This window comes from Acipenser ruthenus, chromosome 24, assembly GCF_902713425.1.
Source record: "Acipenser ruthenus chromosome 24, fAciRut3.2 maternal haplotype, whole genome shotgun sequence".
In the NCBI taxonomy this organism is placed as follows: Eukaryota; Metazoa; Chordata; class Actinopteri; order Acipenseriformes; family Acipenseridae; genus Acipenser; species Acipenser ruthenus.
This window is the reverse complement of record NC_081212.1, coordinates 6241598-6259134: the sequence shown is the minus strand read 5'-3', so window position 1 is coordinate 6259134 and position 17537 is coordinate 6241598. Positions and strand designations below refer to the sequence as shown.

The 17537-nt window shown below is 37.3% G+C and overlaps 1 protein-coding gene across 5 annotated transcripts in view; it reads left to right on the top strand.

Moving 5' to 3' along the window:
- LOC117429908 (serine/arginine repetitive matrix protein 3-like) overlaps positions 1 to 17537 on the top strand; it is an 80316-nt gene that overhangs the window by 41667 nt on the left and 21112 nt on the right. For all 5 annotated transcript variants that reach the window (XR_009308390.1, XR_009308391.1, XM_058998219.1 and 2 more), the window contains 6 exons: positions 1450 to 1551; positions 8917 to 9033; positions 9411 to 9491; positions 11376 to 11444; positions 15780 to 15815; positions 16163 to 16213. Coding sequence is in view for 3 of the 5 variants with exons in the window: in XM_058998219.1 (XP_058854202.1) it covers positions 1450 to 1551; positions 8917 to 9033; positions 9411 to 9491; positions 11376 to 11444; positions 15780 to 15815; positions 16163 to 16213 (456 nt within the window). In the remaining 2 variants the exon portion in view is untranslated. The remainder of the gene's footprint in view (positions 1 to 1449; positions 1552 to 8916; positions 9034 to 9410; positions 9492 to 11375; positions 11445 to 15779; positions 15816 to 16162; positions 16214 to 17537) is intronic.

Below are 17537 nucleotides of genomic sequence, written 5' to 3'. Positions count from 1 at the left end.
CCAATCAATAAATCTAGCTCTGTGTTCATCTTTTTTTTTTTCTCTCTCTCTCTCTTGCGGACAAAATTAATTCTGCATTTGAACACTGTGAGATTGGATAGTCAGCTCAATTTGAAAAATGACTTTTAGTAAGAGAACTTGTAACATGTTTTCTTAAGCATCGCAGAAAAGAGCTGTCAAAATAAGAGCGGGAAAGGTCTAGTCATTCCTTGAGGGGGGTTCCTAGCATAAAATGTCAACTGCAAAGATAGACCAGTGTTATAGAACACACCATTTTCTGTTACAAAAAACCCAGGCACACAATGGTGCATTTTTATGTGGACAGAGCGTTTGTCACAAAGCATATAGATAGGACAGGGATCGATTTTAATTGCTGTGATATCACAGGTTCACAGAAAACAGGGAGCAAAATAGCAAGGATAGGCACGGTTTTTGTTCATAAAAACAGACTGCTTGTTTGCTAAAGCATTTATAAGCACATTACATTTATAAATAAACAAACTATTATTTATAGTGTTTTCTCTTGGAAGCTTTTCAGCTGCTGATTTCATTTTGGGTTTTTTTTTGCTCATGGTGCCAGTCTGTTTTCTTCATATCATATATCATATGCCCCCATAAACATTATCCCAGGAGTAATTAGTCTTCACTTAATTGCTTTCACCATTAAGCCATTAACTGACCAGTTTTCAGTGTGGTTTATATGGTTTTATATGAACTAAATACACCCCTGCTTAAAGATACAGCATATTAAAATAATGGTAAATCACAGAGAATATGAAAAAGTGTTTTAAATGTACAATGGTAAACCACTATAGTGGTTCAGCTTTGTGTTGCTGTACTATAGTAGTACTGAAACTGCTCTGGGGGTTTAGATTTAGATACTGGTGTATTGACTTTTATACCATTCTACAAAAACAACAAAACAAATAAGACCAGTGGGCTCCTGAGTGGCGCATCCAGTAAAGGCACTCCACGTGCAGGATGTGCCTTATAGCCTGGAGGTCGCCGGTTCGAGTCCACTGCCGGCTGTGGATGGGAATTCCCATGGGGCAGTGTGCAATTGGCTAAGGGCCGCCCGGTGTGGGGAGGACTTAGGTCGGCCAGAGTGTCCTTGGCTCACCACGCACCAGTGACCCCTGTAGACTGGCCGGGCGCCTGCGGTCCAGAACTACGAGGTCCTCCAACGCTGTAGCTCTGAGGTAGCTGCATGGCGGGCCTGCAGAGTGAAAAGAAGCGGATGGCTGATGACACACGTTTCGGGGGACGCGTGTGTTTGTCTTCGTCTCGCCCGAGTCAGTGCGGGGGTGGCAGCGGTGAGCCAGGCTTAAAATTAGGCATTTCAAATTGGGGAGAAAATGGGGTAAAACAAAAACAATTGGCGATTCCAAATTGAAAAAAAGAAATAAGACCAGTAACTTGAATATGTGGTGTTCCTTGTCCCTGCCCCAGGTATTCAGAAGAAGAAATCAGGCAGAAGGTGGGCACCTTTCGGCAGATGCTCATGGAGAAAGAAGGAGTGATAACCAGGGAGGACCCACATGCACGCCACATGTAAGTACAGACAGCTGGATGCAAGCAGAAATATCATCTGTACTGAAGCACGATTCTGTTCAATTTAACACAAAAACAATTACATATACGCGTGATTCCAACAGGGTGTTTACTAAAACATTAGCTGCACCCATAAGAACCTTGACTTGGTTGGCTAACCAGTTTGTTTTATGTTACCATAGGTAGTATTAGTTGCATGCACGCAATAATAATAATAATGGTATCTAAGGACAAACCATTCATAAACAGTAAAGTGTATCGGCAGAGAATGTGTACCAGATGGCTAGGATTTGATCTCCACTTTTTAAAAACATTTTGACAGAAAAATAAGCTGAATATAGCTATTACCAGTGAACTGGCAACCAACCAAAATTAATCTATTGTGGTGTTTTGGGAAAGCTTTTGTGATTTGTCTAAAGGTACAGTATCATGCAGATGCAAATTAAATTAAATTCATGTCTGGTTACTCAATTATCTGCTGCTAAACCAAAGTGTCTTCATTTTGAGGGGTTTGGAATTAGGACTGATTTTAAAAAGAGCTCCTTTTTGATAATAAGGATAGAAGAATATATTCTGATCTGATAGTGCAGATGCATGAAAATGATCAGATGGAGGTGTTTCCGTTTGAAAAGTGAATTTTTCCTATGACGATGCCTATGAAAGCAATTCTCACTTTGTGCCATAGTTTTTTTCAAAAGCTAGTGCATGTGTTGCTATTTTTATTCTCCAGCCTCTGTATTTTAGAGATAACTAGAGATACGTTGAGTGTGTGAGGAGTGGATAGAATCAAAAACACTTGGCGGGCTCTCTGATTATAGCTACTAGTGCGTCAGACTTTCCTTTTTTAAAGTCCTGGATTTAAACGAAAAGTTATTTATGTGCTGCTTCTGCTCTGAGTCAGGCTCCAATGGAATCATTCAGTGGCAGGCTGTACTGTGAATGGGAGCCTTTGTGACATTTGTTTATTGAAACATGTCTTAACATTGCAGGATAATCTGAAATCCCACTTGTCATGTAATTTCCAGTACTTTTATTAGATAAAAAAGACAACCATTTCTATATTGCTTAAAGCAGTTTCCAGTTCCTGTTTAGAGAAAGAACGCACTCTGGTATTCCAGGTTTTTGCACAAACCATCCCTGTCTGTTTCTCTCTTCCCCTCCTACTCTACAATGAGACGGATGGATTTGTATGGTGAAAGCCAGAATTTTTCTGCTGTTAGGTTTACATATCTGTCACTCCCACTCGCATCATTTGATAGAATTGCGAGTAGGCTCAGGGACAGGGGAGGGGAGGCTGCAGAAAATCTCTAGAAACGTCCTGGTTCTGTAACAGCATCAGGGCCGGGTCCTTCTCCCGGGAGACAGCAGCCCAGGGGATTTTCTTACTGCTGCAGGTTCCCATGGAGGCACATTGGCTGGAGTGAATCTGCAAGGAAGTGCTTTCCCCCTGACCCAGCATGCTGCCATTGCCAATGAATGCCTCGTATCACTGACACAACCAGACTGGGATAGAAGAGAGTGGGAGCGAGAAAGAGAGGGGGTGGGGGGGGGGGGGTTAGCTGCACTGCTGAAGCATCCTCGCGTTTTGTCTGAAGCAGGCCTGTGGCGTCCATTTTCCAATTTTCACCGAAGAAGGTTTGTGAGTCATGGTTAATGCTCAGAGGGCCTTTATAACAAGGACAGAACAGAGTGCTTGAGAAAAAAAAGGGGCCTGTTAGACATTTTAGCTGCCTGTAAGCACACTGTAGCAATGGTGAGCCTCACTCCCAGAAACTCTCTCACAGCCTTCACCAGCAGGTTAGTATTGCTGCTTTTCTTTCAGGTAGAACATGAATGAAACAGGGATATTAGAAAGGAAGCCGAAGGAATATTGTCAAGGCCCTGTGTCAGTATTTCCCCTCATCGACTGTGGCAGCTCTGATTAACAATACTGGAAAGGTAGAGGCAGATAACAAAACACACAGAAATGCATACAGTGCAATTAAATTCAAAGCTTGATTATCACTTGTCCTACTGTGAGCTGATCTAGCACTGTGTTTTTAGTAAAGCAGCTACCACGTTGAGGCAGTCAATGCTAACATGAATAGGATCTCAATAGTAATTTATGTTCTTTATAATATTGTTTTTCAGTTTACATTCTTAGGGCAGGCTGGATGTGCTGACTGAACTGCGCATTACAGTTAGGGATGTGGAATACGTAAATTAGGACAGAAATATCAACGCAACAAGAAGAAATGTGCAGCAATGCATCCTGTGTGATCTTTGTTGTTTAAGCACATACTGTACTGTATGTAAATACATTAAGACGCTGTTCTTATTTACTGTGTTGCAAATTTTTGCTCCCTATATCATATAAGCATAGTAAAGAAAAGCTTAGTATACATAGTAGTGTGCAAATCAAGATTCGTCATTTATATCCTTTATATACCTACCTGCATGAAAACAGGGTGTGAGAATTTCAATTTCTGAGATAGATTACCTGTAACACATGAGAGAAAAAAACAACAGCTTGGAGGTAGGTGTGTGTATGTCACATATGTTGCTGGAGCACTTATCCAATTGTGCTTTAGCACAAGCTATTGAATGTTTCATAATCTTGGGGGACAAGGAATCTGCCTGTCCAATTGTTGGTCTGAATGTTACACTAAGTTTGTACATCTATCTAGCATACTTGCCAACATTTGGAAACTGTTCAGCTGGGGGGGTCATACGCATCATACACATGGGAGGAGTCATATGCAAAAAACACTCATTATCATTTAATAGACGTATCCCCCCCAACTCAACACGACACGACCATCATGACAGTAAAAATAGACATAATGAAGCGTTCTTACCTTTGTATAAGTTAGTGATCAGCAGATGTCTCAGCCGCATGAAGAGCACAGCATGTGGTTTTCACTCTACTGTGCAGAATACTTTTTTTTTTTTCTATGGGTAAATTTCGGGATGCGGGACATTTGCTAGGAAATTGGGACTGTCCCAACCATATAGGGACTGTTGGCATGTATGATCTAGAGAAGTGCTAATTCAGTTGTGACGTGGTCTGGACTTTCAAGCTATCAGAATCTGGGGGGTATAGGAAGGCAGCAGCAGTCCCTTTGTTGGATACAGTACATGGTGAGCTACTTCCTCATGTTACTGATAGCTCTAATTTTGAATTTTCAGCCGTGGTGGAGGATGAATGGCATTGACATGCTGGTATTTAACTTACACAGTTGTTATGTTCACTATTTTGTGATTTAATTGAGATCAGGCCTGTTTTCTTTTTTCATGGAAGTCATTACTGGTTTCTGCTGCATTAAAAAAAATGTAAAGGATAGAAAATGTTAAATAAATACATAAATGACAGTTAATTAGTGAAAGTTCTTACCTTCAAATGAGCCATTGATGATCACGCTTGGACTTGTAGAAGTTGTCATAGCATCAGGAACCATATGACCAATATTTAACTTTTCAAACACTCACTCCTGTAATTACTATATATCTAAAAGTTGGGAAGCTAGCAATGAGCTAACAAAAAATACTTTCCATCACTTTCATGTACTGCCCCTCTTTTCTGACTGTTCAGCCCTGACCGCTCTTGCCCTGTCACACTTCTTTCTCTGATATGTGTCTCCAGGCCATTGGTTCTTTACTTCCTCGACTACAATTGAAATAAAAAGTATATGCTTGTAATAACCTATACTGCACAAAATCGACGTTTTCATGTTTTATAACACATATCATTCATGAAAAAGTCCATGGCAATGTCTTTCCATATGTGTTCTTTTTTTCAAAGTCTTTGTAATCTTTGTTGGATTTATCATAAAGTAATTTTTGTTTGGCAGCACACACAATTAGATTTTCCATTTTGTTCAGGGAACTGCAAGAATCCACGTGTCTTCCCAGTCGTTTTTCATTGGTCAATGTCATTTTTAACGCACATCAAATCGAACTTGTTTTGATTCCAAAATTGACGCATCACCATCATACGACAGTTACAGACTCGGTGTGCAAGCTGCAATAGGGAATGCACGGCTGTCTTAATGGATTTTCCAGGTTAATTATTCAGTCATTCAATCAATATTTAAAACATGCTAATAATTTATGATACGGTTAAAGAAGCTCTTGTTGTACAGTTTAAGTGGCAGCTGTAAAATCTAAAACAACATATTATCCAGTAATGTGTGTATATGCATATAATGCTCTACAAGTTGACAGATGCATTGCTGAATTCCCACGTCTTTTAATACTGATCGAACTGCATTGTAATTGTTTTGAACTGTGTACCACTGTAATGTACTGTACCTGTCAGAACACTGTAATGTACTGTACTTGTCAGGACACAATCACTGGTGTGTAGGGCCACCAAGTGCAGCCTGGACAGCACTGGTTAGGTCTTACGGTTCTGCAAGGTGCTACATAGTTCATCTTACAACAGGGAGATGCAGCTTTTATACACTGCCTTGCCCTTACACTGTGTCCTTTGAATACTCTGGAAGGCTAAGTGAGTGCCGTAGAATCACTGCGGATCAATGCTGCACGATAATGGAATCATTAGCCATGCCAGAATTTTGCAAGAATGGTTTGGCGATCATGACAGAAAGGTCTTCCATGGCAACCACAGTACCCAGATTTGAAGCCTACTGAGCAGGTATGGGATGAACAAGAACAACACATTCCTCTGCCTAGCTCTCTGCACCAACTGTGTGAGATATTAATGACTGGATGTATTTCAATTTCTTGTTACACCTTCCAGCGCTCTATAGAGTCTATGCCACATTGTGTCAAGGCTGTGATCAGGTCCTAATAAAGTGGCCAGCCAGTTTTTATAATAAAAATGAATCAGTCAGATGAGTGAGAATCCACTAAATGCACACGAAAGAAAATGATGGTAAAATATGGTACAAGTTTGGTAAACAATGGTAAATGCATACAATAGAAGGGCAAACTAAAATAGTAAGCTTTCCTTTGGGTCAGAATGGCAAATTACCCAGTTGACAAAAACACCAATAACTGAGCTTTTTAAATGCAAAAAAGTGCAGTTTCAGAATGACAAAACATTTGCAAAACAGAATGGAAGCGATTGATCTGCAGTTTCAAGCCAATGGTATGAAATTGGTATGAAATAAATGATTTCCCTTCTGTTCCGTGATACATAAAGTGGTAAACTGCAGGAACTGACATGCAATTTATTGGAAGAAATGGTATTGTTCTTCCTGATGTGTGCCTGCGGTGGAGTCCTGTGACTCGTACATCACACTAACGTGGGGGTGCAGAGTGAACCGTTTCTCAAGGCAGCATACAGGACAAGCAAGGGGATTCAGGAGGTCAAACAAGAACAATGCAGGAGCCATTAAAGATGACTTCATCTATACAGCAGCTCTAAACTCTCAATAAGGGAAAAAAATAAATAAAGTAGAAAAACGTTTCATCTAGTGTAAACTGAAGAAGGTACTAGCCAAAACCTTATATATTACAAACACCTTGGGAATGGAGGGTGTTTGTAACTCTGAAAATGAGTTTTCAATGGTTTTAATAAATGTGTACATTGCTATCGTAACACCCTCAATCTGGTGAATAATACTAGGATAGCATTGCTATGCTCATATGGTACACTGCAGTTCATACTGTACACGCTGTGTGGTATACATAGTATATTATAGGATATTTGAATCCTACTATAGTGTTTTTTACTGTATAGGAGTAGAATATATTCCATATTCAGTATTATTTATTACAGCTCAATAACTGAAAAGGTGATCAGTAACTAGTATGTTTCATACATATTTATTTCTCACATGGGTGTCCCCTTGGGCATTCTTGATTTCAATCTCATTGCATTTTGTGGAAAATAATGACCTGGGTTAGCTGACAGCAGGATCATGTTGGAAACAAAGCAGTATCTGCAGCCCTTGTGTGATACTCGAGTTCGGTGCTCGTTGGTGCGTTAGATGCCATAGACCAGGGGGTGATCATGGGTGGTTTGTGTAAGTAAGCTCCATGCTCCGGGTGCAATAAGTTCACTGTTGCACACAACAGAGTAAATGTCATCAGTGACTGAAAATGAAGTGTGGGATCATGAGGAGAGTGAGGAACCCTCCAGGCTTGAATGAGTCACTCTACCACAACTATTTTAAAGTGTGGAGGATGTAGAAAGGAATGCATATTAACCAAGCTGCCCACAGCTTCAAAAAACCATATACAATGGCTCTCCACTACCCACAAGTGTAAGGACACATGAATAAATGCAGGCATTTGCTACCTGTATTATCCCACTCAGACCGCTAGCTTACTAAATACACTGATAGCCATGAATAGATAACTGTCTGTAAGGTTTAAACATTAAGGTAAGCATGGAATTAACTACTTTGTTACACAATACCATTTATTAGTTCTAAATACCAAACATTACATTGTATATTGAACATTATTGTTTAGATACAATAACGTGCCACTAGCATAACAGAGATAAAGTAATCGATCAAGTTACCTTCCCCTCGGAGAGAGCTTCAGACACTACATCGATGTTGTTGATGATCTGGAGGTATTGGGAGTGCTCTGTATGCCTCCATGCCTGGTATTTATATTCTAGTAGGCTCAGAGCCTACATGAAGATAGTTTGTTTGTGTTATCTTAGTTATAGCTGTCAGCAGGAGAATTAGTTATTCATCTGTTACTCCACTCAGGTGCAACCAACCACAAACTACTCTCTTTACAAGGTCACTGTGGTTAATTGTTTACCATAGTTCTCCCTTCTCATACATTCCTGCAAATACCTTATTACTTAACATTCTAGGCCTAAGGCCAAGTGGGTCGTTGCCTTAGCAACTGTACTTATGCCAATGTCACCTCAGCAAACTGGTTACCTGTCATTTATCTTTTTACCTTTTTGTTTTTTTACCAAAACTAAAAAATGTATGCTGATGAAAATATGCACAAATGAAAATTAATAAAAGCAATGGTGTTTTGACTGGAAGACTTTTTCAATGTGTTCAAGTTGGAATACTTTGAGATTCACTACATGTACCATTTTGGAGTGTGGACTCCACCGCTGGTTGATAAGGTGTGAATGGTCTCTTAATGGTCACATTAAGGGGAGTGTGTGTGGGTGCTAACATTTTGAGTGTCCCCCAGAGTGAGATTTGTCAGCTGTGTAATGTTTTAACATGCCTTAAATGTGTCCATTAGCATTTATAAAGGCACAACACGTTATTAAAACTAGAATGACATATCGTGAAATCCATGATAACCGTGAAAAAGAAAAACACAGCCTTACTTATAAGCCTCTCATGGAGACAATCATCCAAACAAAGGTAAAACAAATACTGGTTGGTAGAATATGAGTATCTCAAAGGGTGGGCTTCCTCTGTTTCTCCATAGCATTAATCACACAGCCCACTGCAGCGAGGATCAGAGAGGGGAGCTGAGACTGGCCGAGGGATATGTTGAGGGATGTGACTGCTATGACAGGGAGGCAGCTAGCCAACGAGAGTACAGGTACGAAGGGGTAAAGGTTCTGCAACAGGCACACCAAATACTAACGCTTTCCCAAAGGACAAAACAACTTCATGCTGCCATATTTACTGGATTTATTGGGGGAAGAAAACAGTTTTCTTGATTTATTATTATTATTATTATTATTATTATTATTATTATTATTATTATTATTATTTATTTTGTATGTTTTGGGGAATTTTCCCACACCCAGAAAGTTAACGGACCACACGCTGCCCTCCGGCAATTACTGTTCTTTTTATATTGTGATTACTGTAGGCTGTGATTACTAAATCAGTTATCAACCAGACCTCAGACTTCATTTTCACACAAATAAACAACAGCGCTGTGATAATTCACTGCTGTTCGTATGTGTTTAGAATGAAGAGCAAGTCAAGCACTTCACCCTCACCTCCACCCAAAAAGAAAAAGAAGAAGAAATCTGGACACAGGAGAAGCCGGTACGTTGCATCTTTAACTGCACTGTTCATTATAACGCTTTATTAACTTCAGGTGGCACGTGCAGTGTTACTGTGTTACAGGGGTTGCACAGCGGCTGTAAATGATAAGGCTGTAAAACCCTGTAGTTTGCACAAATGTAAATGTTTACTAATAATGATGATTTAGTTAATACTTTTTAAAAATAATTGTTTCCCTTTTTATTAGGTTATAAATGGGTTACTATGCTAAATGAATATGTTAATAAGCTAGTATTAAGAGAGGGTCTGTAAAAATAAAAAAAAAAGTGTGACCAAAATTTGTAGTAAGTCACTTTTTTGTTAGCGGGTGTCAGTGAAGGCTCACATATTACAGCAAAGATACGTCTTGGTTGGTGCCCAGATCTACTATCTAATTTTATCTTAGCGAAAGCCAAGTCCATTATTAGCATGAAATAAATAACAGCTACTCTCATGTAATAAAACTCAATTATAGCAGTTATAAAACCCCCATATTGTGTTTAGATCGTCTAATTATCTTCTTTAGAGGACCAGTGAACAATGTGTAATAATGTACTACATAGAAGTAATTGCCTGGTTATTGGGAAACACAGTTACTTATCTGATACTAAGTATAATAACCTAGAATTACAATAATACACTGTATTTACCAAATAATTGCTTAGTAATGTCAGTTTAATATATACCATTATTAACATGACTGTTTTAGTTAGACATCAGCAGGAAAGCCAATTTGACTGTGCCATATATTTAATGCCTAGAGTGGTTAGCTGTTTGTAAAACATGCCGATTGCACAGATTGGATTATTAAACATTTTCAGCTGTCACCATATCCCAGTAATCAAGTAACCCCAGTAATTTACTAAAAAAAGAGGAGTTTTTTGTTTTTCTCTCCTGAGTAATCACTGGCGAGATTCAGAGGAGCGTAGCCATACAATCACCCCAAGCCAGCCCCCTAGTCGTGCTTCTGCCTTCTGTTTCGTACTGAAAGTAAATAAACTTGGTGTAAACAATATACATCAATTATTAAAGGCTGACCATTTAGTTTTCTCTCGAAGCACAACCTATTCAATTATTAAAGACCTGTATTAGGACAGCTGTGTCCATTTATTTTGTGTGCAAATGAGAGGGGGAGAAAATGGTTTCTTTCCTCTGATCTCTGAGGGATTACAATGTGCACATCCTAAAATGAGTCAGTAATGGAAGAGTGTGCTTTTGTCTTTCTTTGTCTTTCTATTACACCTCTCAAACTCACAGTGTTCTTACTTTTTCTGCATGATCTTATTCTGGCATTAAATGTTCCTTGGTCAGTCCCATTTAGCCTTAAACATTGCCTGGCACTAAACACTAGCATAGCCACTATCAACAACAGCAACACAATGGATGAATATTGCCCACTGGTACCGATGTAGCTGTGTGGCACTGCCACAGATTACCACTCTGTATTGGTTTTCTGTGATACCATTGTCTCAATATGAAACTGTTACCAACGTGGCACCATTTCATTGTGCCAATGCAGCTGTCCTTGTGCACCTACAGTGTGTACAGCAGTGTGGAGTAGTGGTTAGGGCTCTGGACTCTTGACCGGAGGGTCGTGGGTTCAATCCCTGGTAAGGGACACTGCTGCTGTACCCTTGAGCAAGGTACTTTACCTAGATTGCGCCAGTAAAAACCCAACTGTATAAATGGGTAACTGTATGTAAAAAAAAATAAAATAAATAAATAATAAAATTGTAAGTCGCCCTGGATAAGGGTGTTTGCTAAGAAATAAATAATAATAATACAGATCCATTGCATTGAGTATCATTTGGAGAAAGGGAAACCTGTGAAGAGTTTTTTTAAGAGGTGTCTGAGCAAAGTAATACAGCATCTCGTCTCTCATTCTAGTTTTGAGAGCTCGTCGCCACCGCGGAAAGAAAAGAAGAAGAAAAGTGGAAAGAAACACAAGCGAGACAGGTGTGTTCTTAAATACTGAGAAAAGAATAGAGGTGTTTTCTTGAATACTGAGAAAAGAATACAGGTGTGTTCTTGAATACTGAGAAAAGAATATAGGTGTGTTCTTGAATACTGAGAAAAGAATACAGGTGTGTTCTTGAATACTGAGAAAATAATACAGGTGTGTTCTTGAATACTGAGAAAAGAATACAGGTGTGTTCTTGAATACTGAGAAAAGAATACAGGTGTGTTCTTAAATACTGAGAAAAGAATACAGGTGTGTTCTTAAATACTGAGAAAAGAATACAGATGTGTTCTTGAATACTGAGAAAAGAATACAGATGTGTTCTTGAATACTGAGAAAAGAATATAGGTGTGTTCTTAAATACTGAGAAAAGAATACAGGTGTGTTCTTAAATACTGAGAAAAGAATACAGATGTGTTCTTGAATACTGAGAAAAGAATATAGGTGTGTTCTTGAATACTGAGAAAAGAATACAGATGTGTTCTTGAATACTGAGAAAAGAATATAGGTGTGTTCTTGAATACTGAGAAAAGAATACAGGTGTGTTCTTAAATACTGAGAAAAGAATATAGGTGTGTTCTTGAATACTAAGAAAAGAATACAGATGTGTTCTTGAATACTGAGAAAAGAATACAGGTGTGTTCTTAAATACTGAGAAAAGAATACAGGTGTGTTCTTAAATACTGAGAAAAGAATACAGATGTGTTCTTGAATACTGAGAAAAGAATACAGATGTGTTCTTGAATACTGAGAAAAGAATATACGTGTGTTCTTAAATACTGAGAAAAGAATACAGGTGTGTTCTTAAATACTGAGAAAAGAATACAGATGTGTTCTTGAATACTGAGAAAAGAATATAGGTGTGTTCTTGAATACTGAGAAAAGAATACAGATGTGTTCTTGAATACTGAGAAAAGAATATAGGTGTGTTCTTGAATACTGAGAAAAGAATACAGGTGTGTTCTTAAATACTGAGAAAAGAATATAGGTGTGTTCTTGAATACTAAGAAAAGAATACAGATGTGTTCTTGAATACTGAGAAAAGAATACAGGTGTGTTCTTAAATACTGAGAAAAGAATAGAGGTGTGTTCTTGAATACTAAGAAAAGAATATAGGTGTGTTCTTGAATACTGAGAAAAGAATATAGGTGTGTTCTTGAATACTGAGAAAATAATACAGGTGTGTTCTTGAATACTAAGAAAAGAATACAGATGTGTTCTTGAATACTGAGAAAAGAATACAGGTGTGTTCTTGAATACTGAGAAAAGAATAGAGGTGTGTTCTTGAATACTGAGAAAAGAATAGAGGTGTTTTCTTGAATACTGAGAAAAGAATAGAGGTGTGTTCTTGAATACTGAGAAAAGAATATAGGTGTGTTCTTGAATACTGAGAAAATAATACATGTGTGTTCTTGAATACTAAGAAAAGAATACAGATGTGTTCTTGAATACTGAGAAAAGAATAGAGGTGTGTTCTTGAATACTGAGAAAAGAATAGAGGTGTGTTCTTGAATACTGAGAAAAGAATAGAGGTGTTTTCTTGAATACTGAGAAAAGAATAGAGGTGTGTTCTTGAATACTGAGAAAAGAATATAGGTGTGTTCTTGAATACTGAGAAAATAATACATGTGTGTTCTTGAATACTAAGAAAAGAATACAGATGTGTTCTTGAATACTGAGAAAAGAATACAGGTGTGTTCTTGAATACTGAGAAAAGAATAGAGGTGTGTTCTTGAATACTGAGAAAAGAATAGAGGTGTTTTCTTGAATACTGAGAAAAGAATAGAGGTGTGTTCTTGAATACTGAGAAAAGAATACAGGTATGTTCTTGAATACTGAGAAAAGAATATAGGTGTGTTCTTGAATACTGAGAAAAGAATACAGGTGTGTTCTTGAATACTGAGAAAAGAATACAGGTGTGTTCTTGAATACTAAAAAAAGGCTAAGAAAAGGTTCTTATGCAAATGGGTACACCAAGGTTTACATGTAACACGTACAATGATTAGATATTGACAAAGAATCTCACTAAATCACCCTGTCATCTGCTTTTTGCATGATATAACCCTAACCCTAACTTTTCTGATTGAATTGTGTAAAACGTTTAACACGTAACACTGTAACTATGCATAATAATATTGTAATTATGTGTAAGTACACATGTATTTACTAAGTAACTACTGTACTGAGAAACATAATATAATGTGATACTTATTATTCCTGATGACGTTTTCCCCTATATATGATTTGTTAACACTGAAAATGCAATACAAATATAGTCAATGAAAGTAGATCAGGTTAATCAAATTAGGATCTGCAGCTGTTTAGATTTCCAGTCGTATCTCAAATCTAAGAGTCCAGATTCTTCATGGGTTGGAGTCATAAAACAGTATATGCATGGGAAGCCAATGACATATTTAAACATTTTCAAAACAATGCATGTTATTTCTATTTAAAAATACAATTGCATATTCTAAATATCTGAAATATTATCAGGTACATTTGAGGTATGTTTTATTTATTTTCCTTTGCTTTCAAAAAAAATATAGTGGTGTCAGCACTGTGAGATCCAAGAGAAGACTAAGAGCTTGTCAGCAGTCCATCAGATACTTCGATCTGTAAATGCAGGCTCTGTGCGCGCTGTTTCAGATTGATATCTTCATATTAAGAAGCAATTACAAAAGCAGACACACTGGTACACAAGGGGGTTTGGGGGAAGTAGTTGCTATAGAATAATTGGGCCAGCAGGTGGGGTGTAAAATGATCTCCATGTAAAATTGCTGAGCTTCCCTTTTAGGAAAAGCAGAACCGCACTGCAGATGTTCTGCTGCAGGTGTCAACCAATGAATAATGCATCCCAACAGAAACAAGAAAAAGGGAACAAGGCACATTTCTCAGACGCAAATCCAAAAATAAAAAGTCAGATCGCCAGTACAAGTTGGGCCATTGTCTTTCCCTAAAAGTAAACCCCAACCCAAAATGCATTTTCTTTGCAAGGGGGTAATGACCAGGCTGTGCTGGTTGGCAGAAAAAACCAATGTGTGGCACTGCACTGCCAAGATTACTAGAGCAACAACGCTGTGCCAGAAGGTTCAGCACAGGGTTTGCTGGCCGATTCCATCATTAAAATACAATCGATTTTAACCAGGTTTTAAAAGTCGAATTATACCCTTTTACCTTATTGGACAAATACATATTTTGATACGCTAGTATCAACATTTTTATCCAAGCAAGTTTTTTTAAATATATACATTATTACGAAAATATATGTCTTGTTCCACAATTCACTGATACTGGATGAACAGTAAAACCCCAAACTCATCCTTGAGTTTTGATGATTTTGTTAATATACATATTTTTGTGGCATTTATTTTTCATCATCCATTAAAGTTACAAAACTAAAACTATTTAAAAAGAATGCATTATATTGTACCTGTATGGTTTTATTATTTAGTCAGTAATTACCCAATAATACAACTGACTGAAAATATTACAGCATCTAATTCCTAAAACATCAACCTAAAAAGGACTACAACAGCTTTTAGCCATGGTCTAGTTGGTTATTATATGCAGTATTTTGGAAGATGTTCCATCTTTCGGCTTCCATTTTCTTCAGGGGTGCTATTACTCTGTGTCTCTGAGGATGCTGGAAGTAGTGGATTAAAGATGTAGTGAAAAATAACCTAAAATGGACGCTGGAAATCACAATAGCAATAAGAAGCTGTGCTTGAAGCCTCCAGCTGACCTCGTTTAGAGGGTGATCTGGGAAAATAAAGAGGTTTAAACTAAATTGTTTCGTAGCCAGCGTTACTTTGACAGCTCTTTGTCTTGTTCCTAAATAAATCAAAATGACAGTGTTTGTTTTATTTTTACATGGATATTTGAAATACAGACCTTTTCATTAAGGTTTAAGAGTCTCATTAACAAATATGTTAATACATCTCTAAAGATACAATCTGTTACTGGTAAAAAAAAAATGATGTAAAGAAATTGCAGCTGGCTGTATCTCATCAATATCCGGGTCTACGTCAGTGAATATTATGAAGATAAAGAATAAAGTTTGATATGACTGTAGCAGACTGTTGTTCAAAAAGCAACAACAGCCTAAACCAGTTTCATGAATGTCTAACTCTATTGTATTCATTAAATAACTAATGAGTCAAAGTTTACTTGTGACTTGAGTAAAACAGAACTGCTTTAAATGAAACGTGCGATTAGCTGACATTTTGTTATTAACAGTTTTCCTTCTTGTTTTTCTCTCTCTATACCGTTTATAGTAAATATGGTTGATTTTAGTATTTTCAGATTTTTCTAATTGTTGAATCTCACTATAGGTCTGCTTCTGGTTCCAGGAAGAAACGTAGATACAGGTGAGCCCAGAAATGACGCCCGCTTACTGTATTGGGACAATTACAAGGTTATATCAACGTGTACACTACGGTTTCTTAAAGAAAGATTTTGAAGTAGAACAATTGCCACAGTTTTATAAAGAGCCTAATATAGCTTAGTGTGTACTAAACCCATTTCTCCTGGAGCTAATAACTGTTGATTGGTTAAATTTTTAGGTGCTGGGTAATGTTTAGTAGATCAGCCCATCATATTTTACAGTAAACCGCCTCGTGTTTCTGACTTTGTACCTTTTTGTAATTGATTGATTGAACTTTTTAAGCTCCAAAATAATACTGTGTTATTTAATTGTTTTACTTTATGGTCTTAGATCTGGGAGCCCAAAGAACAAACAGAAAGACAAGAACAAACACAGAAAGAGGTAAGGGGCCTTCTCATCTCTCTGTGCAGCAGTAGCAGAGAATGCAAAGTAATGTCAGTCACTCCACTGTGTGTGCCATGCAATCAACAAAATACTGCACCTGCATTCATTCAATCAACAAATACAGCATCCGCATAGCATCTCCTGTTCTGTGGTGCAGAGTTCACTTGTGCTCATTGATTAGTATGCAGTGCTCAGCAGTTACAAACAAGGTGCTAGATGATAACTGATGTAACTAGGTGCTAACATTGCTTTCTTTGTACATGTTTATGTGTAGGACAGAGTGCTTGCTTGCTGACTGGTTGTTTTAGCTCTAACATTTGGAATGAAAGCCATCTGTTTCAAGTAGCTTGAAATGTAGGCATAGCAGTAAGTTCCATTTGTCAAGGGATCCAAACCTCTCTGAAAAGTATGAATGGCCCCTAGTCAAAGCATTAACCTGTGAACAATCACTTATTACTTATCAATTACTTGCAGTGTTGGCTTCATTTTAGATTCCCTATATAAAGTAAGCAATAATATACCTAAAATGTATATGTTACGGTTCACGTGTAAAATCAGTAAATCTATAGATTAACCGGTAAATGTGTAGATTTACCAGCTCAGCAGTCAATGTATAAAATAACTAAGGAGATGGTAGTAAACAATCTCTTTCACTTACATCCATGATCACTATCTGGCAACAATTCACAATACAAAATAATGTCTTGCTGGCAAAATGACGTAGCACACTGTATGATTCTCACTGAAATGCAAAACTTGCGTGCCCTTAGGTTATGCTTTTTCTAAATGAGTTCAAGTTAATAATACTAAATCAGTAGAGGTGTGGGTTTTGCTGAAGAGATGTCATAATTACCACTCCTAATGTTTGCTTTGTGGTAAAGGGGGATAAAATCGTTAGAAATAAAACCAGAAATCTTTCTCTATTCATGTCTGTATATATGGGACAAAACATGAATACATGGTCTCTGCTAAATACATACATTATTATTATTATTATTATTATTATTATTATTATTATTATTATTATTATTATTATTATTATTAATTATAATTTTAAAAAATCCTAAGGTTGGAATTTAAGAAAAATAAATAATAAATTAGTTAATTTACCCAAGTACGTAACAGATCTTACAGAAATCTTTTAAATTTTTTATTTTTTTTTTCCATTAAGTTCCTGATATTAATTTATTTCCGTTTTCACCTCAAATTCTGTAGCATTAACTACCATCTCCTTAGTTATTTTTATACATTGACCGATGAGCTGGTACATCTACACATATACTGGTTATTTTATAGATTGATCGCTGAGCTGGTAAATCTA